The sequence below is a fragment of the Erigeron canadensis genome, chromosome 7, assembly GCF_010389155.1.
Source record: "Erigeron canadensis isolate Cc75 chromosome 7, C_canadensis_v1, whole genome shotgun sequence".
NCBI lineage: Eukaryota > Viridiplantae > Streptophyta > Magnoliopsida > Asterales > Asteraceae > Erigeron > Erigeron canadensis.
The window spans coordinates 23,619,178-23,644,490 of NC_057767.1; the positions used below are offsets into that span (position 1 = coordinate 23,619,178).

Here is a 25,313-nt window from a genome sequence, read left to right on the forward strand (position 1 = left end):
AGAAGTTTCAAGATCAAACCGTGGAATTTTTATTTGTCAAAAGAAGTATATATTGGATCTTCTAGCTGAAACAGGAATGATTGATTGCAAACCAGCAGATACACCCATGATCATCAATCAAAAATTATTTGTGAAGACAGAAGCTAAAACTATTGATAAAGGTAGATATCAAAGGTTGGTAGGGAAACTTATTTATTTGGCTCATACACGTCCTGACATAGCATATGCTGTTGGAGTGGTAAGTCAGTTTATGCATCAAGCTCAGGAAGACCATATGGATGCAGTTCTACGAATTATAAAGTATCTTAAGAAGACATCAGATCATGGAGTGTTATTCAAAGCTAATGGTCATCTCAAGATTCAGATATATACAGATGCAGATTGGGCAGGAGATAAAGGTAATCGAAGATCAACTTCTGGTTATTTCTCAATGATAGGTGGTAATTTGGTTACATGGAAAAGTAAAAAACAAAAAGTTGTTTCCTTGTCAAGTGTTGAAGCGGAATTTAGAGGCATAGCTAGAGGGTTAGCAGAAGCGTTATGGTTAAGGAAGCTTATGACTGAAATAGGTTTTGCTCCGAAAGAAAACATTAAAATAATGAGTGATAATGAAGCTGCTATCCAGATCTCAGAAAATCCAGTTCAACATGATAGAACCAAACATGTGGAAGTTGATCGTCATTTTATAAAAGAGAAGTTGGAGAATGGGATTATTAAACTACCTTTTGTTAAATCTGAAGAACAGCTTGCTGATATTCTAACCAAAGCAGTAGGAACGTCTGTGTTTCATAAATGTCTAAGCAAGTTGAATTTCGGTAGTCCCGCTATTCAACTTGAGGGGGAGTGTTAGATATTGTGGGATCAGAAACGTGTTCATCACGTCCCGAGAAGACAAGATCAAGACTTAAAGCCCATCGATGCATATTTAGGCCCAAGATTAAAATTAGAGTCGGTCTAATTTAGACCTATGTTTCTAATTATTGTTCCAAGCTCTTGTATAAATAGAACCCTCATGTAATACGATTAATTAATGAAAACAAAAATCAAAAATAATTCCATTCGTTTTCAGTTACCGCCACTGTTTGCATAAACTATAGCAAAACAAAAATCTTTAAAGTCAATAATAGTAGCTAAAGAAATTGAAATGGAGCCAGAGTCTAAACAAGGGAACATAAAGATTGTTTTGGAAAACAATATATGGATTCTTAAAGGAATTGCTTCATTAACTCTTTTTTTTTAATTATTATTTTTATTCTTATAGTATGGTATGTTTCATTAACTTTCAAGCATCTTTATACTGCTACCTCGGTAGCTCAGGTCTTCTTGGATAATATTTCAAACTTGAAAGGGATGCCAGGTAATGTTGGCATATGATCATATTATTATAAGTCGCATGTCCGAGAATAATTTAAGCCTACGGGGTCACACGAAATGACACGGTAACTCGATAATAACAATTGATATATTAAAGTAATATACTAATTAGTTTGATCACGAAATAATTAATTAAACATAGTTAAAGGATTAATTATATTTAATTAATTAAAAAGGAGGATTAAAATGTGAAAATTGGAAAGTGGGCTTGGACCTAGGTCCATGACATGGGACGGTTTCATCAAGGCTTTCCATAGCCTTGATGTTGCTTAATTTCCAAGTAATGTTAACCTAAAATTACCCTATAAATATAAGGGCTAATTCCTAGGTTTTTCATTCATTCACACAAGAAAAAAACCTCTCTTTTCCTCCTTCTATTCCTTTCGGCCGAAAACACAAACTCATAAAGAGTTTTGGTTTTGTCCGTTCGACAACTACATAGAACATATCACTTACAATTAATGCTTTAGCATTAATTAAAGTCTTTGGTTTTGTTAGTTGATAACAAAAGGATTCGGTTCATAAGGGTTTTCGATATAAGGGGATAAACAAAGATTGTTAGGTTCGTGATCGGGTACTAGCATACATTATTCGGGGTGTCTAGCGTGCGATCGTGGAGGGGTTTTGCTTTAAACCCTAAGCATTAATAATAATCTTATTATTATTATTTCAATTGGATCTTTGCATATAAGGTACACGTCTCGATTCTCTCTTTGTTAATTATTGTGATTGCATATATGTTTCAATTTCTTCCGTTGCGCTTATTCGTGATCTTGTATGTTTATATGTTCATATATTCTAACAGGTAAATCATTTCGGATAAAAATCAAGTATTTTTTTATCAGCTATTGGAAGGAAGTGTTCAAAGTTCATCAAACTATCTTGGCCCATTCCACTGCATATCACCCTCAAGTCAGGGACAAACTGAGGTACTCAATAGATGCCTGGAGAGTTATTTGCGACATGTCACTTTGGAACAATCTACTTCGTGGGTAAAATGATATAGTTCTTCTTACTATTCGAGTATTTGCATGTCACCTTATGAGGCTTTATTTGCACAGACACCTCCCTCTGACATTATTTCTTACCGATTGGAAGTTTTCACTACTCTTTAACTTGTCTTGAACATGATCTGTTCTATAGGCTCGTACGTCGGTATCTTTGATTCCTATCAAAACAAGACAGGCTTGCGCATGAAGGTTACTTATTTCAAAAACCCATTCAAGCAAAAACAACAATATATGTTTTTCAAGCATACAACCCACATAATTCTCTATGATCCAATATCTATCAAAGTTGTCTAACCTTAAAAGCTTAAAAGAAACAACTTCTTACAAATGTTACATTCAACAGGTAATCTTTGAATAACACGTTATGCTAAATCTCGACAACCCAGGTGTTGAAGAAGCTTTACTAGAATGACTAAAATGCTTAAATATGACGATGAATCTTTTGTTACTATCAATTCTTTGAGAATCGAGAGAAACCATACAAGCTTGATTTTGGAATTGAACATACGCTTTTCTTTCAACAACTCATTTTAAAGTAACAGATGATTTGGCTTAACTTGTAACAAAATGTAAGATGGGTATGAACTTTTAAAATCATACTGATGAGAAATGAACCTGATTCATTTCCATTGACTGTGGAGAAGATCGTGTGTCATCCTTCAATATTTTCTCAAACTTATATTCGCCGTAAAAGTAAGAAGCAAATCCCCATAGAGACAAAATGAGTGCAACGCCTTTCTCAGCTTGAAACTTCTCTTTATAGAAAATAACAGCCAATACCTCTGTTACTGGAAGAAGAACGGCGATTATCACTCCTGACAGTAACGATGATGCACAAAATATCACTCCTATTGCTCCCAAGAAGAAGCATTGCCAAATTAACGCGCTAGCACACAATATTGCATAATATTTTGTTTGTCCTAGTTTGAAATCATCTGCTTCCCTCGGAATCACCTACACAGAAAACAGTTATCAGTAATTGAATTCCAGAATCCCATCAACGGGGCCTGTGGTGGAGTGGTTGAGGTAACACCCGGTGTCCTAAGTGACCCAGGTTTGATCCCTAACCATCCTCTACATTTGTGCTGACATGAAATTAATATTGGCCCAGGTTAGAGTAATTTCAACCCGTCAACCCACAAACCCAAACATGAACCCGACGTGATTCTGAACTCTTGTTTCCTCGGTCAGTTCAAAACTGTAGAAGCAATTTTTGTTTGATTTGCTAGTCAATGATTCGAACGAAACTGAATTATTATCTTGCCAAATGGAGTATCACAGCCTTTTTAAGTTGGAAAAAGATCTAGATGTTAGATTGATATTAAATTTATAAGATCTCATCAGATGATTAGAGGCCTAGGTGAAAACAATCCCCCATTTGACCAAAGTGATCCTTCAAGCAGAGAACTATTTCACAATATAAACCTCAAACTCAAACTCAAACTCAAACTTTTCATATGAACTATTTCAGTTTACATAGTTCACTGGTTAATTTAGATTATTAAATTTATCAATAAAATTGATTCTGATGGTCAAGAGTTATATTGCACATAATTAACTGCTTGATCATCTCAAATTTAATGTCATTTTTGGGAGTAGATGTTTTTATACTTAATTCAATTCACTTAATACCAATGACCTTCTGTTCAAATGGTTGAGGTGTGGTATAGTGAATTTCATATTTACCCTCATTAAACCATATAAATATCAAATATATCCATCTCATATTAAAAATATTAAATTTATCCAACTGAAATATTAAAATATCAAATATACCCAAATCACTAATTTAATAATATTTATACATAAAAAATCAATAATAATTATTTTTTAATCATAGAATGACAATAATATCCTTTTAAAATTGTTAAAATTCTGCTTATTTTCATTCTCATAACATGCTTTCATGAATCAAAATTGTTATGATAACGCTCTCCATTATTGTTTTGTTAAATATTTCTTTTTTTTTTTTGTTTACTTTTCTCAGTGTTTAGACTTTAGATGATTCATAAGGTTTGAAATTACCCATTATGTAGTCAGTGACCTACTGAATTTTGTCAAAAACGTAATCTGCTAAGAACGTACAAGATAGTTAATTTAGTATTTTATAATGCATATTTAGTTTATAAAAGTTTGGATACAGCCGTGTAGATTTCATGATCAGGCTAATAAGAACAAGAAGTGTTTTATTAATCACATGGAGCAACTTATCGAGAAGTCTTTTTGTTAAATAATCATATTTGGCATTTCAATAGTTACACATTTTAAAATTCTTTAATATATGTAAAAGAATGTTGCAGATGCATTATCGTTGTTTTAAGTAGGGTATTGTAGTCTTTATATGATTAAAAAATAGTTATCATTGATTTTTTTATGTATAAATGTTATTAAATTAATGGTTTGAGGATATTTGATATTTTAATATTAATGTTGGGTAAATTTGATATTTTTAATGTGAAATGAGTATATGATATTTACATGGTTTAATGAGGATAAATATGAAATTCACTCTTCACTTAACGGGGACATTGTGGGTTTGAATCGTCAAATATAATGTGACAAAAAAATACTAATAATTGGGGTTGTACTTGGTCAAGAGAGTTTTCACTCACATATAGCGGGTTTTCTCGAGTGTATCCATCTTGAGATCCTTTAAAATTATTATTAACTTTATAGGTAAAGTTGATGATTTTGACCTTTGGATTAAAATCAAGGGTCAAATTTCAAATATCAACTTTGAATTCTAACCTTTAAATTTAATCCAAATGTCAAGATTCTCTTAACTTCACCTATAAAATTAATAATAACTTTAGAGGGTCTTAATCCCATCATTGGATGACGGCCCGTTAATGATTCAAACTTACTGTTAATAATTTAAAAAAAAAAAAATTCACATACTTAATTGATAGTTACGTATCTTAGTATATACTGTAGTAATTAAGTTGATTCGGATGTATAACGTGTACTAAATGTGCCTTTTTGTATGTTTGCAACTTAATTGGCAGCATAGAAAGAAATACGAGTAATTTAGAATACAAACAAATAAGTGCCGTAAAGAATGGTAGAGATATGTACCTTGAAGTCGTTATTGAAGATCATACCCACCATACAAAATATGGTAGCAAACAAACACATAATTATCTGAATCTCCACCACAAGTGTATACGTAATCTCTTGATTTGCCTTGTTGTAAGTTAATTCAACCAAAGGCAATACAAATCCATACAACAAAGCCGCCAAAAGTGTCATAACAAATCCTAACAGATATTCTTTCTTACTCTCACCTTTTGGCCTATCACTACTTGTATGCAACGCCAATACTCCTGCCCCAACTGTTAACAAGACTACCGCGTTTATTGAATAGGGCGTGAACTTTTGTTTCACGAGCAAGTAAGCAAAGAAGGCCAAGAAAGCGAGATGAGGGGTGAGGAGTAAGGCCGATGTGGATATGGGAAGACGGGCAACCCCATATGCATAAAGGTAGTCATCTAGACCGGTTAGGAGACCTATAAATGCTACCGCGAAAAATAATCTAGGACGCATGTAAATGAGCTTTGTAGGTTTGTTTTTTGTGGTTGTACGGCGGTGGAAGTAGAGAATTATGAGGACAATTATGAAGACCGGCCATCCTGCAGTTTCTAGAAATGAGGATAGCCAGACGCGGTTACCACCGTGGATGAAGTAGAGGCGTGTGACCAATGGGCCACCACAGTTTCCGATGGATAACAAGATACAACTTAGGATTAAAAGGGCTTTTTTAGCGGTCGGGGTCGTTTTAGTGGTCGTAGGCGCCATCGTGGTAGATGTTGTCGTAGCGGTGGTGGTAATAGCAGGGATGGTTTTTGCAAGGTTCTCCATAGTAGTTTAGTTCTAGAGTAATACTTTACTTTGAAAGAAAAATAACATAAGTATTGTTGATGATCCAATTTATGTGCATTATTGGTACATGTATATATCACTATCAAACAAATGTAAATTTCATGTAATCTTAGTCGTTAGTATATAATTTTTCTTAAGTTAATACATAATTTTAATATCAAATATATATCTTTTATTTGAAACAGAAATCTTTAAGAAGCAAAACTTTTCACCTCGATTTTTAAACACTGCTAAATCCAAATATCTTATATCAATTGAGAGATTTTCTTTTTTCTCGTCTTTTTTTTTTCTTAAGTAGCTAAGTTGATAATATAGTGAACCTAATAACAATAATTGTAGGTAAGATTGACTGTCTGAGTGTATTTTTTTGACCAATATTCATTTTACTAGTCCATATGCAGATTGGTAAGCGACAAAACTGAACGTCTGGAGTCTGAATTATTCTTGTGGTGTTATTATGATCAAGACGTGATTACGTGAAGAAGAAAAGAGAAATTCAGTTTTGCAAATTAAGCTATAGCTTTTGTTAATCAATAATATTGTGTATGGATAGGGATGAAAATCGTAATCCGATCCAATAAACCCGATCCGATCGATTATTAGTGGATATGAATGGAGTAATGGAGCGAATATAAATGTTTAATGAAGTGGATATGGATGAAAGTTTGTCATCCATGAATGTCATCCATTAATCGGGATTAATAAAATTAGTTATTTTTATGGGGATAGTAATATAAGGTTGTCGGGTATCTAAGCTTAGGTGTGGGAGACTCACATACTAATTTTTTAAACCATAAATATCATGGGGGGCCAAGTATTTATTCATTAAACAAGAAATAATAAAATATTGGTATGTGAGGGGTTCCAAGCATAAGCTTAGGTGCCGGATAACCTTATATTCTCTTTTCCCTATTTTTATTTATATTATTACATATATAAATGCACATGTGTTTAACATATTTTACATTTTCGTTAGTATTAATATCCTTACGATGTACGGTTTCATATATACTATTATTAATTTGTTTAGGAGATTTAGTTTACGTTGTCTAAAACAGGTCCTCGTTAGAGAGTACCCTCACCCTCAATACCACGTAGGAGGAAAGTACTCAATTAAACTGCCGAAAGGCATAACATTTAATTGGGAAATTTTTGTCCTCTCAGCAAGACTTGAACCTGAGTCACGCATTACTGAGAGATTTGTGTGAGATACCTTATACCATTGAGCTAATTGTTGTTTGGTAAATAAAAATATTATCTAAACATGCTACATTATATGTAATTGGTTTTTAAAATGATTGCCTAATATTAAAAAACATGTATCTGAAATTATTGATCTAGAACTAAATTCATTTTTTTATTCCTAATTTGACAATGTAATGATGAATATAACATATTATTTTACATAGATAGTTATCAGCAAGGAAAATAAATGATCCATTATGTATGTCAAAAAATATCTATAATATGGAACTTTTCAAAGATACATTATTAGGAGTACTCGATCGTTTATAGGGTTTATGGCATACAAATGTAACCACTTATGATCAAATCGTTATGTAATGTAGTGACCTATTCATGTGGCTATGTAATGTATGCACTTATGTTTTCTTGGCTACTAGATTTTAGACCCGTGTCCAACACGGGACACGGAATTTACGATATTAACAATATTAAATCTTCATACATTTAAGTCACAAAAGTTTACAATTTTAAAAAAAACACGATTTTAAGTGTTATAACGCATATGTTTATTTTCAATCACTTGTTCTATGATAATATGATAACAATTAGGATTGTTTTTATATTTTTTGATAACAATTAGGACTCTTCTAATATTTGTTAATAAGTCATTAGGTTTTCAAATAAATATTTTTTTGTAGAAAATATTTCATATATATGTTAAATTTTTTTTATTTAATTAAATGATTGTAAATTTTAAAAAAATTTCTTAAGTTGATGACTAAAAATAAATATAAATTAAGTATTCAGGGCTAAAAAGTGTAAATTATTGATGGAAAACAAAAAAGTGTAAATTAATGAGACTTTTTCTACAAATTAATATAAATATTAATATAATAATATATTTGGATAATGATTATTAGGATTTTTAATTTGTAGTTTATCTAAATGATGACATCATCAAAAGTCAATTTGATGAAATCGAACGATGCGATTGGTTAATTTGTCATTAGTCCAACTGTCTTATAGTATATATTAAGATACTATGTAAAATATGTACGGACTTTACATAGTATAGCAAAAAAAAAAATACATAGGTTCTTACATTGATTGACCCAAATAAAAAGAACCTTACATAGTATAGCCAAGAAAACATAGGTGCATATATTACATAGCTACCTGAATAGGTCACTATATTACATAACCATTTGGTCATAGGTGGTTACATTCGTATGCCATTATCCCATCGTTTATATGTCTAATAAATTTAGTATTAACATTGTTAAACTATTTTATAAAATTTATATATGAAAATTAAATACAATTATAATAATGATCTTGATGACAATACTTATAATATAATATATTAAAAATATAAGATGGGATATATACCAAATTTAAAGATAAGTATTTGATAACTATTGTTAGATAATAAAAGTTATTTATTTAGTGAAAACATTATTAATAAAAAAAGTTTAATTAAATATTAATTATTTTAGTGTTATAGATAAATCTCTACTTGTACAACCACCACACAATTTTTCTCAAAAAAAATATGAAGTCATTGGCGGTAACTTTTGCTCCCAAAATATTGAAATCACTTCTCCAAAAAATAAATCCCTCCACTTCCTCAAAATTGAAACCCCTGTATCTTTGACTTTGTACATAGAACCTTTTTCATCCCAACAAAACCCAACCTCCCTATCTACTCCATTTTTTTTCTCATTTTTGTGAAAATCCACCACCGTCTCATCCATCTTCTTCCTTACGTCGATCTTGTTCACCGCTAGAAACCACCACAAAACGTGTATATATGTCTCGAAAATATCCAAAACCGAAAGTATATGTATATCATGTATAAAAACCGGGTTAGATCCGAGTTTGATATGTGAGTTGGGTTTCATAACCACGTTTTATTTTTATTCATGAGTAGATCTGTTCACCTTCGAGTTCATCATCTTTTTCATAAGCTGCCTGAATAGATATGGTCGGACCTAGTCAAAAACAGGTTGAGTTCTTTGTGTTACATGGTCTTCTTCGCGATTCAGATTTAGATCTAGTGATTTTTTTGATTTTTGTTGTTTTCTTTTAATCAAATATATCATATACTTGTATACTTACTACCATTTGTTTTTTTGTTGTTGTTAGGCAGGAACAAGTATTTTGTATATATGGTTCAACAAGCAGATAAACAAGTAGGTTTTTTTTAGCTTTAATCTGTTTTTTTTTTCCTTTTGAGTTTTATATATTTGATCTATAGGTCTTTGATAAATATATGGTTTATGGGTTTTTTTTTTTTTTCAGATCTAGGTTTTTTAGATTTAAACTGTTTTTTTCCTTTTGAGTTTTATATATTTGATTTATAGGTTTTTGATAAATATATGGTTTATGTTTTTTTTTCCAGATCTTGACCAGAGAATGGAAGGACAAGAAACAAAAGATTTTAGTTGATTTTAGATAAAGTATGATGTTGCAATATGTAATATTGTTGTATAAATGTTAATTAATATTTGGTTAATGAGATTTATTTTTGATAATTCTTTTTTGTTCCATTTATTTTGTGAGATTGGAAATATGGATATTAAAAACGTTAATATCACATATTTTAATTTTTTTTAATAATTTTTTTTAAATCTGCCAGAAATCTGTAGCTAAAATATCCGTAAAAAAGTTTGTCACCCAAAAAAATCCCGTCGGTAATTTGTCGCTAATTTTTTGTTTTTCCGACGGAAATAATTAAATTATAAAAACTTTTCCCGACAAAATTCTGAAAGCAATTTCTGTCGGTAATAAAATTTTCCGACGAAAATTCCCGACGGCTTTTGAATTACCCACGCTTATATTCCGACGGTCTAAATCCATCGGAAATCTGTCGGTAAAGGCCCTTACCGACGGAATTCCGACGGATTTTGGCCGTCGGTAAATTACAATTTTGTAGTAGTGAATTAGTGGTTTAATCTTACTGTTTTATAATCAACTTGAAGTAATCTACATCTTTCGGAAAAAAATTATGCTACGTGAAGTAAAATTATAAGCTCACAAAGTTTATAGTACTCTAATTCCGTGGTTAAAAGTTTTAAATACCTAACGATGTACTATATATCTTTACAAAATAAATTCACCTTATTTCTTTTCAATGTTTATTATGGAATATTCTTTAAAATAATTGGAATTAAACTATTATCTTTCGATTTAATAATTTGCTAGAAGGTCGTTAATTCGTTACCTAAACATACGTTCTTCTATATCACTAAATCCCATTAAATAGTGACACTCCGATAAAACTAGTAGATCAGGCTAGGGGTGTTCACGGTTTGGTTTTTACCCGGTTAAACTGTAAACCAAACCGTTTAAAAACCAGAAAAAAACCAAACATTTTTGAATTTGGTTTTAGGTTTGGTTTATAACCAAAACCGAATTATATATTCGGTTTTTGGTTTGGTCATGGATAAAGGATAATGAATTTGGTTAAACCAAAAAAACCGAATAACTTATATTACTATTATGTATTATTAAAAATATTTAATTCATATCTTTTTTTATGGACAATTATTAATGTATTTTTTACTTTTTATGTCTATTTGTTTATTATATTATGAGTAACGTATATTTTTCTAAAATTAGATAAATTCTATTTCGATGAATAATTTTTAATAATGATGTAAAACAAGAGTTTAGTTGTTTTATTTATGTTATTTGTTTATCCATATGGTGCTTGAAGTCTAAATTTACTACTTTGGTGAAAATTGAAATTATGAACCTGTTTTGGTTAAACACAACTTAGACAAAAAGAAATGGTAAATTTGTGTTTTTCATATTTGGTTTTTTCGGTTTTAAACCGAAATCGAACCGAATTCTAATTTGGTTTTCGGTTTGGTTTTTCTATTTTGAATTAGGTTTTGGTTGGGTTTTAGTTTTGAAAAATAAAAATAAAAAACCCGAAAAAACCGAACCAAATAGACCAAATAACTGAAAACCGAACCGATGAACACCCCTAGATCAGGCCCATAGTGCTGGACTGGGTCCAAAAAAGCTAATGGGCTCTTTTCAATGATATTGGCCAGCTATGTTAATAAATAAAAGTTTGGGAATTTTTTTTCCGTCAAATAGTTAACTAAACATGAAGAAAGCTATTGCGAGAGCCTCGAACACATTCATTTCTTGGTCCTAAATTTAACTTCATTTTTTGTTGAAACTTTGAAGATTTTCAATGACCTCAAGATGATAATTGCCTCAAGATGATATATCATTAGATAATGTTTCAAGTTAAACGATATGTAACACCTCCTATAATCGTGCATCAAGTTGAAATGATAAAAAAAATTTCACACTTATAATAATTGTATACAATTATGTCAAACTAAAACTTCATGATTATAACTTTACACTTATAATGTTATATAAATAAATAAACATTATAAAACAACAAAAGTCCGCACATAAAGTGTGGAGATATTTCTTCACACTTAACTGACCTCTAAAAAACAAAATAAACGAAGGTGATGAACTTTCACATGCCTTCGAAGTTCTTCTAGTTCAACAAGCACCAGATTTTCGTTATTTCTTGAAACTTGGAACCAAGATCTAAACAGAAATGTCCACACTCTTACAATATCCAATATTTATTGAGCTTCTCACATTTAAATTGTCATACCCCTTTTCTCCACAACTCGTCCAGGTTAGCACGTATTGAAGTGTGGAGACATGATTAAAAATGTATGGACATTTGATTTTATTTGTTTAAGTGACCAAAAGCAAATACAAGCTTCATGATTCCTATACATGATTATACCGTTTGGGCAAGCTCCATAGATTGTTGAGAAGATTGTGTCATGGCTTTTGTCTTTTTTGAGAGCTTGTATTCACCATAGAAGTAAGAGACAAATCCCCATGAACACAAAACAAGTGAAACACCTTTATCGGCTTTAAAACTCTCGTTATAGAATATGACTGCTAATATTTCGGTTAATGGAAGACAAACGGCGATTATGATACCCGATAACAACGATGATGCACAAAAGACCACTCCAATCGCTCCCAAGAAGAAACCTTGCCAAATTAAAGCACTAGCACACAATACCAAGTAATAAGTCACTTTCCCTAATTCGAATTTATCTGCCTCCTTTGGAATCGCCTACAAAGATGATTCAAAGTTCAACAAAAGGCCGTTAACTTCATCATCATCATAAAATAAAAGGATATATAAAAATAAAGAGCTAAATAAAATGATACCCCTAATTTAATTAATAGCTAGCAGATAAAAAACCATACTATAAATTAATCTACACGGATTTATATATTAGAGAAGAAAAAAAAAATGCAATACATGCACCATTTCATAATCTACACAATTAAGTCTCTAAAACATGATAAAATAAACCAATCATTAATAAACATTACAGTTAAAAAAACTTGTAAAACTGACTAAATTTGTGGGTTTGGGTGACCTATAAAGCTTGAATAGCGCTCGACTTGTATAAATAAATTAACAAACTTTAAAATGATTAATTCCGAATATTAGTTTGTTAAAATCGACTTATGAAACTAATCAAATAATAAGTTTATGTTAGGGTTTGATTCGTGTTCAAAATATACTATGCTCAAACTCGACTTAATTAAATGAACTCAAACTTAAAGTAGCTCATTAAAATCTCGACTCAGTTATACCCCTCCGAACAACCTTTTTGTGCGGTATGTGGGGTTAATTTAATTAACACGTATTTAGACTTAAAGTCTAAGAACCACAAAAAGTTTTTTTATATAAACAAATTTTTCATCTAATTATTTTGGAAACTTTGGTATCCTCTTTAGATGTTGGGAATGGGTTTGTTGGAACCACGTTAGCGTGACCGTCACTGATCATGTATCATTCTTGATATGATAATTGACGATAACTGAAATCCCTAGGTCCAAGTAAAAATATGATGGGCGTATTTACTCTTAGAGACGTAGTATAGGGTTTCTCATTAGGTGATTGTAACTAAGAGGACTAATGATACACACATTAGACACCAGAAGGGTTGAATGTGTAAATACTAAAGGGTTGAATGTGTAATTACTCTCATTATAAATAGAGGGTAATTAACCCTAAGTTAAGGTTAATCCCAACACATAATAAACCCTAAAATTCATGCGGGTATTCCTCTCAAATTCGTGCATAATTTTCCAGCCGAATTACTCATCCCATTATTACTCAATCACCTTGTTATGGGAATCTGAAATCAATAGCAATTATGCTTTAATGTTCTTACAGGTTCCACAGGACGATTGGGGATGTTTTATCACTCGAATCGAATCATGTTTATTCCAACATGTGGTATCAGATCCTCGTTAAGAACTATAAGTCATGATTTGGTTCGAATTTGATGAATTTCGCGAACTAAAAATCTGCAGAATAAGAACTTCGTGCTGACGTCACACGAACTTCGTGCTGACGTCATCACGGACTAACGTTCAGTTCGCGCTGACGCCATCCTCGCGCTGACGTCATCTTCGTGCTGACGTCATCATGCCTTCTGCTCATTTTCGCGCTTACATCATCTCTAACTCGTGCTTACATCATCGCAAATTCATGCTTACGTCATCACACGAACTTCAGCTATCTTCATACGCGAATTACATACAAACTCGTGCTTACGTCATCACGAGCTTATGACAACTTCGCACTGACATCATCACGAACCGAATACATCTTCGTGCTTACGTCTCCACGACTAAAGGATGTCTTCGTGTTTACATTATCACGAACTTACTAACTATTTCGTGCTTATTAAGTCACCAGTTAAGACTTAAGTTCGTGTTATACTAAAGAAGATCTTAGCTGATTAATGTATTCGTGCTTACTATTTTACCCTATAACTTTGTGGCTGAATTTGTCTCTAATTTTTCAAAAATAATTTTTTCTAAGACATTTTTGCCATAGCTCGATCCCAGCCAGGGGCTCTGCCCCTTGGACCCCGCTCCCAGGGGCGCTGCCCCCGGACCCCCGTAATGTGTGGGGGTTTCGCACTAATGTACATGATTTCATCATTTGTGCCCAAAGGTCAAATATGATTCTCATGGTGCGTTCTTTTCCTTTTAGATAATGAACACTAAGTATATTGATTCTGCCCAAAGGTGATTTAATACACTTTGTATGCTAAAAGGAATATTTTTTCATGCATAAGATACACGATTCTTAATTTTGTGCCCAAAGGTCAAAAGATAAGCGTTGGTGTCGCATGACCCTAATGCTCATGTGTACTTAGATATTAGTTACTTCTGCCCAAAGGTGATGTAAATTCTAAGTAGAGGCTTATGTTAACTTATTGTTTTGGTTTTTACAATAGGTTTACTTATCACTAGCTTCATTAATATAATGGTCTTAGTCTCATTATGTTTAGGAACATTACTTTAGCCTCTTACGTATTCTAGGCATTACGTTAGTTCCATTACTTTTAGAGACATTACTTAATAAGCCTTAGATATCTAATTATGAGGAACATTATTATTAGCCCTTAGTTAAGTTTAGGCATTACTTTAGTTCTATTAGTTTTATAGATATTGCTTAGTCTGCCTTAGACAGCTAATTATGTCACTATATTCTTATTGCCCTTAGTTTTAGGCATTACTTTATTAATCTTCTATTACTTGTATCCTAAATTTATATCCTCCTTATTTCCACTATAGTACCTAACTTAGGCATTGAGCCGCTTATTGATGCAAACTTTGCTTTATGAAAAGATTAATTACCTCTAACTCTAAAGATGCTAGACCTTGACTATGTCATTCGCCATAATGAACCTTCTGCTATTACTGCTAACTTTTCCGCAGCTCAAGAAGCGAATTTTTAGAAAGTGAGATAGGGTGAATCACTTGTCGCTAATGATGGTCAGGAACTTCATTAATTAAAGTATCTGAGGGAATGTATAAAGCGTATGCAAGTAGCTTAACAATAAAGGAAATAGCAGTATTTGTGAACACATAATGAAGATGACTAACTTGACTCATAAGCTTAAGAGTCCTAAAATGGAAGTCTCTGACAATTTTCTTATGCATTTTATGATGACCTCATTGCTTGCTCATTCCGATACCTTCAAAATTAGATATAATGCTATGAAGGACAAATGGTTGATGAGTGAACGAATAGCAATGTGTGTGCAAGAAAATGTTCGTCTTAAGTTGGGTCAACCTAAAGTGTTCACCTTACTACCACTGCTAATTCCATTAAGAGGAAAGATATGACGATAATAATACTGCAAATAAAGTTCAAAAGGCTAATCATGGTGCTGTTGCTTTTAGCTTTAAGTCCTTGATTAGCAATCCTAACTGCAAATTCTCATTGTGCCCAGATTGCCTTAATTTCAAGGAACTGCTAGCTAATAAAGGTAACTTATTTCATGTAATATTTGATTTATTTATTTTTGATGTACTTATTAATACATGTGCGAGTGATTCTAGTTCTATGATTCATGTTATTAACTCTATAATGGAGTTCCATACAATCCAGAAGCTATCAAATGACCAAAGAAAGGTTAGAGTTGGAAGGGTTGATCTCTTATATGGAGACTTATGATTTACATATAAACACTTGAAAGCGTATTAGACTAGTGGATACCTTATGTGTACCGAGAATTTCTCGGAACCTTGTATCTATTTCTCTAGTTTAAGACCTTGAAAGTTATGTAATTATTCATGGTTACGACGAGATTGCCATTACTCATAATAATGAATTCCTTGGTCATAGTTTCTTGGGTGGATTGTTGTAAAAGTTAGAACTAGATCATATTTTTCTCACAATCTTTGTTGTCTCCTAATATTGATGACATAACTAAAATAAAGACAAAATCACCTAACTAATTAGGAGAATTACTACATATAGTGGCATAAATACCTTAGCCACATCTTACGAGTTTGCATGATACGACTCATAAAGGATGGAATATTACATTCTCTTGACTTTTGTGATTTTGGCTTAAGGAATTAAAAAAGGAGCCACTAGAAGTTCCAACTTGTTAGAAATAATTCACTCTGATGTTAGTATCTCCTATCCCACAACTATCTCAGAACATACATCACTTACTACATTCATTAACGATTATTCATGTTATATGCACCTATATCTGGTCTGAATGGACATGGTGAAAAGTATGTTTGTCAACACTAACTTACCTACTTTCCTTTGGACTGAGGCCTTACGCACAACTGTTCATATACTCAATAAGATTTCCATTAGAATTTGTCGTTAAGATTCTTGGACAGAAGGGAAACTGAGTCTAAAATATATGCACGAATGAGGTTGTACTGTCAAAGCATAACTCTATAACCCTAACTTAAAGAAACTGAATCCTAAATCCCTTACATGTTTCTTTATTGGTTATTAGTTTTACTGTCTTTCTACTCTACTAGCATTATTGACACGCAGTATGTCACATTTCGTGAGAACTAAGAGATCAGTGGGAGCACGACAAATCATAACTTAAGATTTGCAGGAAGTACAAGAAGCGGGGGAAACCACTCGTCGGTTATTATTACTCCTCCGATAACTCCTCTTGTACCCAACGCTGCTCCTAATATCACTGATCCACCTTCTCTATCAGAATTCTAAACCTCATAATTAGAATACTACTAATGTTAAAGAATTTTATTAATAATGCTAAAGCAAAGCATCTTACTACTAATGTTAAAGCATCTTCCTTATTGAACATGAAAATCAACTTATGAGATCATCTCGGTCACTCATGACCATAACTTTTGATGATTTCATAACTTAACTGAAGTTGGGGACATTGGAAAGCTTACTGATCCTAACTCTTATTAAGAAGCCATTACTAGCGATCAGGCCACTTAGTGGAATGAAGCCACAACTTGAGAGCTTAATTCCATATAGCATAATGACGTTTGGGACTTGGTTGAATTTCTTGAAGAATCCAAATCTATAAGTTGTAAGTGGATCTTCAAAACCAAATTAGACCCGAATGGAAACGTCAAATGCTATAAGGCCATAACCATTTGCGAAGGGCTTTACTCAAAAGGAAGGAATCGATTATCAAGAGACCTTATCTCCTGTCTCATAAAGATTCCTTAAGGATCATCATGGCATTCGTATCTCATTATGATTTAGAGTTACATTAGATGGATGTCAAGACCACTTTCCTAAATGCAAACTTGCATTAAGAAGGATACATGTGAACCTGAAGTTCCATAAAGTAAATAGCACATGATCTGCAAGTTGAATAAGTCCATATACAGGTTGAAGCAAGCATCACTAAAATGGTACGTTAAGTTTAATGAAGTCATAAGAGGACAAGACTTCTTAAGAAAATCAAGTGGATTAATGCACCTATCTCAAGATCAGTGGGAGTAAATTTACAATCCTTGTTTTGCACGTGGATGATATACTTGCAAGTAATAACTTGGATATGTTGCATGAGTCGAAGCGTTTACTTTTCGCAGAATGTCGACATAAAAGATCTCAATGATGCCTTTAATGTCACAGGTATCGAAATACATCAGGATAGGCGTAATGATGTTCTAGTTTTTTCTCAAAAGACTTATATTGAACACATCTTAGAACGCAATAACTTGCAACACTACACACCCACTATAGATCTATTAGTAAAAAGGAAACGTATGTGATTGTTTCCAAAGTCTGAACATTGAGATTAAAGAAAGGGCAAATGAGGATGATACCTTACTCATAAGTAGTTGAGAGCATTATGTGCGCTCAGGTCTGTACTCGTTCAGATATCGCTTACATTACCAGTATGCTTGGGAGTTAACTATTTAACCTCATAATAGCACACTGAAAAGCGGCTAAAAGTTCTACGATATCTTCATAGGACCAAAGACTACATATTAGTTTATAGAAGAAGTGACAACTTAGAAGTAGTGGGATGTTTTAATTCCAATAAGAAATCTACTTCTAAATGTATGATTAGCTGGCAAACCTATCTTTTGACGGAGTCATAAGTAGAAACTGACTACAACGTCTACCATGATGTCTGAACGTTCATAATTTCATGTCATCAGATGTTGTTAAAGAACCTGGTCAGTGGACTCGAAAGTCGTCAACTTTATTATTAAACCATTGAAGTTTTACTGTGATAACTCAGCTACCGTAATTTTTGAACAGTAACAGTTCAACTGGCGCTGAGATGTATCTTGATACAAAGTATCTGTTTGTGAACGGATTGAGGAAAATGTTCTTTGTATTGAGTACATAAGTACACATAATATGCTAATGGATCCAATGACCGAAGGTCTTCCTCTTAAAATCTTCGTAGGATACGTATCGAAGATGAGGCTTACTTAAAGACATATTATGATAGCATGATGTACTTATTGGTCATTATTATTATGTTAATTAAAATTTTCCTCTTTATTCAAGTTTTGTTTGTCTATTAGTTACACTTCGAGCTCATAACAGTGTAAAGACATTATATAACAAAATTTGTCTTGGTCAATTGATCATTGCTTATTAGTTTTAAACTTGAGTCATAGTTTGACTAGTGGGGGTCCTGAGTTGATGTTCTTCTCTACGACTGTACTTATTGGCTATGATTTCGGTTTAAAATAAAATGAGTATTATTCCGGAACTTATTTGAATACTCATAGATAAATGATCGCTTGGTCAAACCACGTTAGTGTGACCGTCACTGATCATGTATCATTCCTGATATGATAATTGACGATAACTGAAATCCCTGTGTCCAAGTAAATATATGATGGGCGTATTTACTCTTAGAGACGTAGTATAGGGTTTCCCATTAGGTGATTGTAACTAAGAGGACTAATGATACACACATTAAACACCAGAAGGATTGAATGTGTAAATACTAAAGGGTTGAATGTGTAATTACTCTCATTATAAATAGAGGGTAATTAACCCTAAGTTAAGGTTAATCCCAACACATAATAAACCTTAAAATTCGTGTGGGTATTCCTCTCAAATTCGTGCATAATGTTCCAGCCGAATTACTCATCCCATTATTACTCAATCACCTTGTTATGGGAACCCGAAATCAATAGCAATTATGCTTTAATGTTATTACAGGTTCCACATGACGATTGGGGATGTTTTATCACTCGAATCGAATCTTGTTTATTCCAACAGGGTTACATTCAAAGGACATACTTGTGGCCTTGTGGGGTAAGATCATGAGAATGGGATATTTAGAGGGAATGGGATTCTCTCAAGTTCTTCCAACTTGACTAGTCAAGTTGGGAGGATCTTGACCCTTGATTGAAAATCAAGGGTCAAGATTCAATAATTATCATTGAATCTTGGCCCTTGATTTTCATCCTATAGTCAAGATCCTTCTAACTTGATTTTCAATTTCTTTGATAAATTCCAATTCCTTTAAAAACATTCTGTGAACTAAACGCCCCCCTAAATTCTTTGCTTTATTACAATAACGCATATTACTCTCTTTTATATAAGCTACAAAGTATAGTCTAAAACTAACCATCTAATCTAAATTTATCTTAATAAATATTCTTTTAGTAAATTTTATAAGTTGATCAAGATGACAATAGAGGAAACCAATACCATCATTTAAGTGAAATGATATATACATATATATTTTTCTTATGTAAAAGAAATGATAAATTTATACATTAAACGTTTATATTAACGGTATTCAAACATTTTAATTCATAAAATACGGTCTAGCAATATGTTTGGGCCCAAGGAGCTTATAAGTGGTTATCACTACGGGACATAGGGAGCATAAATCCAATTGATAATTGAAATAAAGTTCATAACTTTTGCATATAAAGTAGGAGTCTTTGTGATGATGTTTTAGTTTTACAAAAGTGTTGGCAATTCACCACACAAACTTGAAATTCAATCAAGTACCGTACATATCTAGTGTTTATTCCATGAGCAAAGTTTTTGCTTTCTAAACATGCATGCATGTTCTAAGAATCTTTTCAAAAGATGTTCAAAATAATCATTGATATTTATCGATCGATATATTGTTCTTTAAAAAAATTTGGAATGGAATTATAATGATTGCTACTCCGTAAAGTTTACTTTAAGTATTGTCGCTATCGAACGTCTTATACACTCGTATTTAGGTGTAGGCGTGTAGCTTTAGTACTGTTTATTTTACAATCACTGTACAACTATACTAATACTTTTTCTTAACCACGAGAGTAACTACCCGTGTGTTGCGGCGGTGAGATGGTGGGGCCGGAGTGATAGGTTATAGAGTGTGATAGTTAGCCAAATGTTTTAACTGTACGTGTTCCGCCATCGGATTTAAAAATTCGTCGAAAGTATATCGAATGACATCTCTAATGAAATAACATAAAATTTTTAGAACACCCATATAATTTTTATAATTTATCGATGTACAGTTTTTGAGATAAAAGATTTTGAATTAATTAGAGAAATAAATGATTTATAGAGGAGAGAAAAAAAATGATTAGTTGAGATTTAAAGAAAGAGAAAAGGGTATTGTAGTTATTTTAGGTAAATATAAAATAGATAAAGAGACATTTTGAGAAAGTAAATGTTGAAACTTAAAATTTAGACATGAGAAATTTGCTTTATAATATAGTATAGAAGTATATATATATATATATCTATATAATTATTAAAATAGTAGGAATCCGAATGATTTTAGAGATTTTACAACTCAAACATATTTTATAATATTGCCACATGGACTATAACTTATGTGGCATCACCATATTTTTTTGCAATATCTATATACATAATAAAACAGTAGTAATCCTAGCTTTATAAGGCTATCCACGTCAACTCAAACCTATCTTTAAACTTTGCCACGTAGGATTTAGTCTACGTGTCATCTCCAAGTTTTTTTTCACAATATTTATCTATCTTACTTATAATAAAATAATAAAATTATGATGAGAAAATAATAAAGATTTCCAATTGATTTTGTTTCTATGTTATATTTCGTCATATGGATATCATATGATCATATTTATTGTTCCAAAACAATAAAAATCTTAATTAACGACATAATATCTAATATGTATTTTTGTACGTTCAAAAACAATATGTACTTCTATATGTGATTTTGAGTTTTAAAAATTTATGTAAGTTGATTTTGTTAATTGTTTTTTTATATTTAATTTTCAAGACATGAGTTTAAAATAGATTCAACTATTTCAAAAATTTTGATATTTTTCTCAAGATTGGGTTCAACATTAATTTGATTATAAGGATGTTCTCTTTAAATTATTGTAATATTAATTTGGTTTCTAATTATGTAACCTATTATATTTTAATTCTTATTCCATTAAATAAGGATTTATTGTTATTTTTTTTTACATGATACATCTTTTTATATATGCATGATAAGTTATTTCTTACTTAATGTGAATATTATTGTAACCATATGACGTGTAGTTGTAATTGTCTTCTTAACTATCTATTTTCGTTATGTACGATTATATATTCAAGGTTACAAGAATTTCATAAAAATTATGCCTTTGTTTCATTTGAAGTTTTTCTTATACTGGCTTTTGTTGACTTATTTGTTATAAATTAATATTAGTGCGTGCAACGCACTATAAAAATATATAAATAATAAGATTAGATTGCTATAAATAATACTCCATATCAAATCTTATAAAGTTTGGCAATATATATACAAATATTTAGATATAAAAATAAAATAAAACTATCTTAACTAAGTTAAATATTAAAACATAAAAAAAAAATTACTATCATAGTAGATAGATGAGATCATAAGTCTCATGATTATATGATTTTAAATATCCTCTACATAATATGTTACCTTTTACGTTTTTTACAATTATTATGGTGTTTATTTATATTATATTTTGGTTTATATTATTGCTTTTTTATAGCTTTATTAATAATTTAGGATGTCAGTTTTTTCAACAATTTCTATCATATTTATAATATGTATTTTGACAGGTAATGTAAAGATTTTTGTAAGGTGATTTTTTTTTTTTTGGGAGATGGGTTCAAAATTAACTTGAATAGCGGTTTCTTTTTATTAATTTATTTTATACTTTATTATATTCAAAGCTTCTTACCTATTTACAAATTTTATTTTCTAAATGAAGTTAAATCTTTTATGCAATGAATATGGTGAAATTATAGAGATCATATATAAGTTTGCATAAACAATGTTAATAGTAAACTATTTAGAAGTTGTCATGTTCTTAATGCAATTACTAATTATAATAATCCGCGTATCGCGTGGGTAAAAGATCCTAGTTTTATCTTATATATTTATATTAGAATTAGAATTAGAAAATTAAAATTAGATTAGAATATTAGAATAAAATAAAAGTACATATGATTATATAAAAATAAAGATAAATACAATATATGAAAAAGTTATTCGACATTATTAGTTTTTTTTTTTGTTGCAAATATCATACAAAATATTGAAACTAAATACAAAAAATTAAAATAATATAAAATTCTATATAAATCTTGGATCAAAATTAACAATAAAATTCTATATAAATCTTGGATCAAAACTAAATAGTGTGACCGATATATATAGCGCATTTCAATACTATTCCTTTATCGAAAAAGAATTAGAACTAATTAAAAATATCTTTTATTTTTATTACTTTCCCGTCTTGCTAAAAGTGTTATGTTTAAAATTTTTAAATTCTAATATTTTAAATTTTGACTTTAAATAATTTTTTATGTGTTGGATAATACTTTATAAAATTTATATGAAGTTGATTATGTTTTGAAAGTGTTTTTATTGGTATAACTTTCATTAAGTTTTATATAATACAAAAATAATATTTTAAGTCAAAATTTAAAACTAAAGACTTTGAAGATTCAAAATAGGACATTTTTAATGAGACAGAATACATAATATTTTAAAATCTTCACTACATATACATATAATACTATGGAAAAAAAAATATATTTTACAATGTATACCCCTTAACTTGTAAGTAATTAGAATACCTCATTTTATATCAATAACATTTACATTAAAAACCTACATCAGTTGTTGTTGTAGTCGCCACCACCAAAAGTCGGCACCACCGACGACACCACCACCACTGTTGCCGCTATCAAAATCCTCGTTGCATCGTGTAAACATTTGTTTAGTACTCAATAAGAGTTCAAATGAGAACGCAAAAACTCAGTGATCAAGAACAATGAGAACACTTTTCCTTTATGTAAATTAAAGACTCATATGCAAATCACAGCCACCATCCTTTGTCACCACTATAGGTAGAGCCCAAACACCCGAGGGCAGAGCCCGTAGTGTAGATTATTATCATCATCAGTTACTCCAATTCATCTCCTCCTTTATGAATACCCTCAAGAGCGGAGTTTGTATCCAAAATCACCGGACAACAATGACAGCGACTGTGGGGGCGATATGATCAAACGGTCGTGGTGGTGCCGGTGGTGTATAACAATCATTGTGGTAGGAGATTGAAAAATGACGCTGATAATGGTGGCGGAGCTAATTAGAAAGGAAACAAAAGAGAGAGAGAGAAAGGTGAAACAATAGTTGTTAGTTGTTTTCACGGTTCTCACATATGTTTTTCGTTCTCACGTTAACCCGGTATATATATATATATATCAATGGCGGAGCTATGTGGTGACAATCATGGCAAACACACGATTTCTATAAAATTCTATTTTTAGTACTATATTTCTAAGTATTTATTTAGTTTTAAGGTATTTGGCAACCACAAACTAGTATAATTGAATTGTAGAGTTACTTTTACATTTATTAGTATCATGAAAATTGTTCAGCAACCCTGAAATAATAATCCTACCTCCGCCACTTTTATATATATGTATATACATATCATCAATTGATCATGAATTAAGCCATTCAGCCATTTCTCGAATCACAGAATATATACAAGTATATATATATATATATATTATATGTGTAGGTTGAAGTTTATTCCAATCCAGAATTCTATCCATTAATCCATTTTCGGACAATCTAGCCGTTAATTCCCATCAACCAGCTTATATATCAACTTATATATATCCCATAGAGATGGTAGTACTGTTAATTTGTTTGTGTATTCTACATGCAAATAACACACCAAAAAAAATAAAAGAACAAATAAAAAGCTAGAATAAGTAGTAAGCATACGTACCTGGAAATCATGGGCTAAAATCATGCCGGCGATACAAAAAAGAGTAGCAAAGAAACACATAACCAGCTGTATCTCCAACACCAATGTATATGTAATCTCTTGTTCTGCTTTCTCGTACGTTAATTCAACCAACGGCAAAACAAATCCATACAATAAAGCCGCCCCAACTGTCATAATAAACCCTAAGTAATATTCTCTCTCAGTTTCTCCTTCTGGCATATCACTACTTGAATCCAAAGCCAATATGCCCGCCCCAATTGTTAAAAGCACGATTGCGTTAATCGAATAAGGTGTAAACTTTTGTTTCACTAGTAAGTATGCAAAAACAGCTGTGAAGCCAAGCTGGGCAGCAATGATTAAGGCTGATGTTGAAACAGGAAGACGGGCGACACCATATGCGTAAAGATAGTCATCGAGACCGGTTAAAATGCCTACTACTGCGGTAGCGAAAAATAGTCGTGGACGCATGTAGATGGATTTGGTTGTTTTACCGGGTAGATATTTGTTTGTGGCACGACGATGGCGGTGGAGGATTATTAAGACGATTATAATTAATGGCCATCCTGCGGTTTCTAAGCCAGAGGATAGCCAGACACGGTCACCTCCGTTAATGAAGTAAAGACGCATCACCAATGGGCCACCAGTAATTCCTACGGCGAGTAGAATGCAATTAAGGATTAAAAGTGGCATGGAAGAAGTGCTGCCGGATGTGGTTGTTGGTTGTTTAAAGTCATCCATTGTTGATGAATTATTATTGAGAGTTATTTTTGGTACGGTGTGATG

At 31.6% G+C, this 25,313-nt stretch overlaps 2 protein-coding genes across 2 annotated transcripts; both read right to left on the reverse strand.

Annotated features, from left to right (window-relative positions):
- Positions 1 to 2,187: 2,187 nt before the first annotated feature.
- LOC122607411 (purine permease 1-like) lies at positions 2,188 to 6,282 on the reverse strand. Its single transcript, XM_043780380.1, has 3 exons — positions 5,460 to 6,282; positions 3,000 to 3,338; positions 2,188 to 2,542 (listed from the first exon to the last, which is right to left on the reverse strand). Exons 1-3 carry the CDS (start codon positions 6,240 to 6,242, stop codon positions 2,486 to 2,488), a joined length of 1,179 nt encoding a protein of 392 aa, XP_043636315.1. The 5' UTR covers positions 6,243 to 6,282; the 3' UTR covers positions 2,188 to 2,485.
- A 5,861-nt stretch (positions 6,283 to 12,143) lies between these two features.
- Positions 12,144 to 25,288, reverse strand: LOC122608447 (purine permease 3-like). Its single transcript, XM_043781557.1, has 2 exons — positions 24,531 to 25,288; positions 12,144 to 12,579 (listed from the first exon to the last, which is right to left on the reverse strand). The coding sequence occupies exons 1-2, from the start codon at positions 25,266 to 25,268 to the stop codon at positions 12,232 to 12,234; spliced, it is 1,086 nt and encodes a 361-aa protein (XP_043637492.1). The 5' UTR covers positions 25,269 to 25,288; the 3' UTR covers positions 12,144 to 12,231.
- Between the last annotated feature and the right edge of the window lie 25 nt (positions 25,289 to 25,313).

Coding starts and splice junctions, on each gene's coding strand:
- LOC122607411 (XM_043780380.1), bottom strand. CDS start 6,242: ATGGAGAACCTTGCAAAAACCATCCCTGCTATTACCACCACCGCTACG. Junction 3,339..5,459: donor TCTTCAATAACGACTTCAAG/GTACATATCTCT, acceptor TTTTCTGTGTAG/GTGATTCCGAGGGAAGCAGA. Junction 2,543..2,999: donor AGTCAATGGAAATGAATCAG/GTTCATTTCTCA, acceptor TTGTTTTGATAG/GAATCAAAGATACCGACGTA.
- LOC122608447 (XM_043781557.1), bottom strand. CDS start 25,268: ATGGATGACTTTAAACAACCAACAACCACATCCGGCAGCACTTCTTCC. Junction 12,580..24,530: donor TTTTAGCCCATGATTTCCAG/GTACGTATGCTT, acceptor TCATCTTTGTAG/GCGATTCCAAAGGAGGCAGA.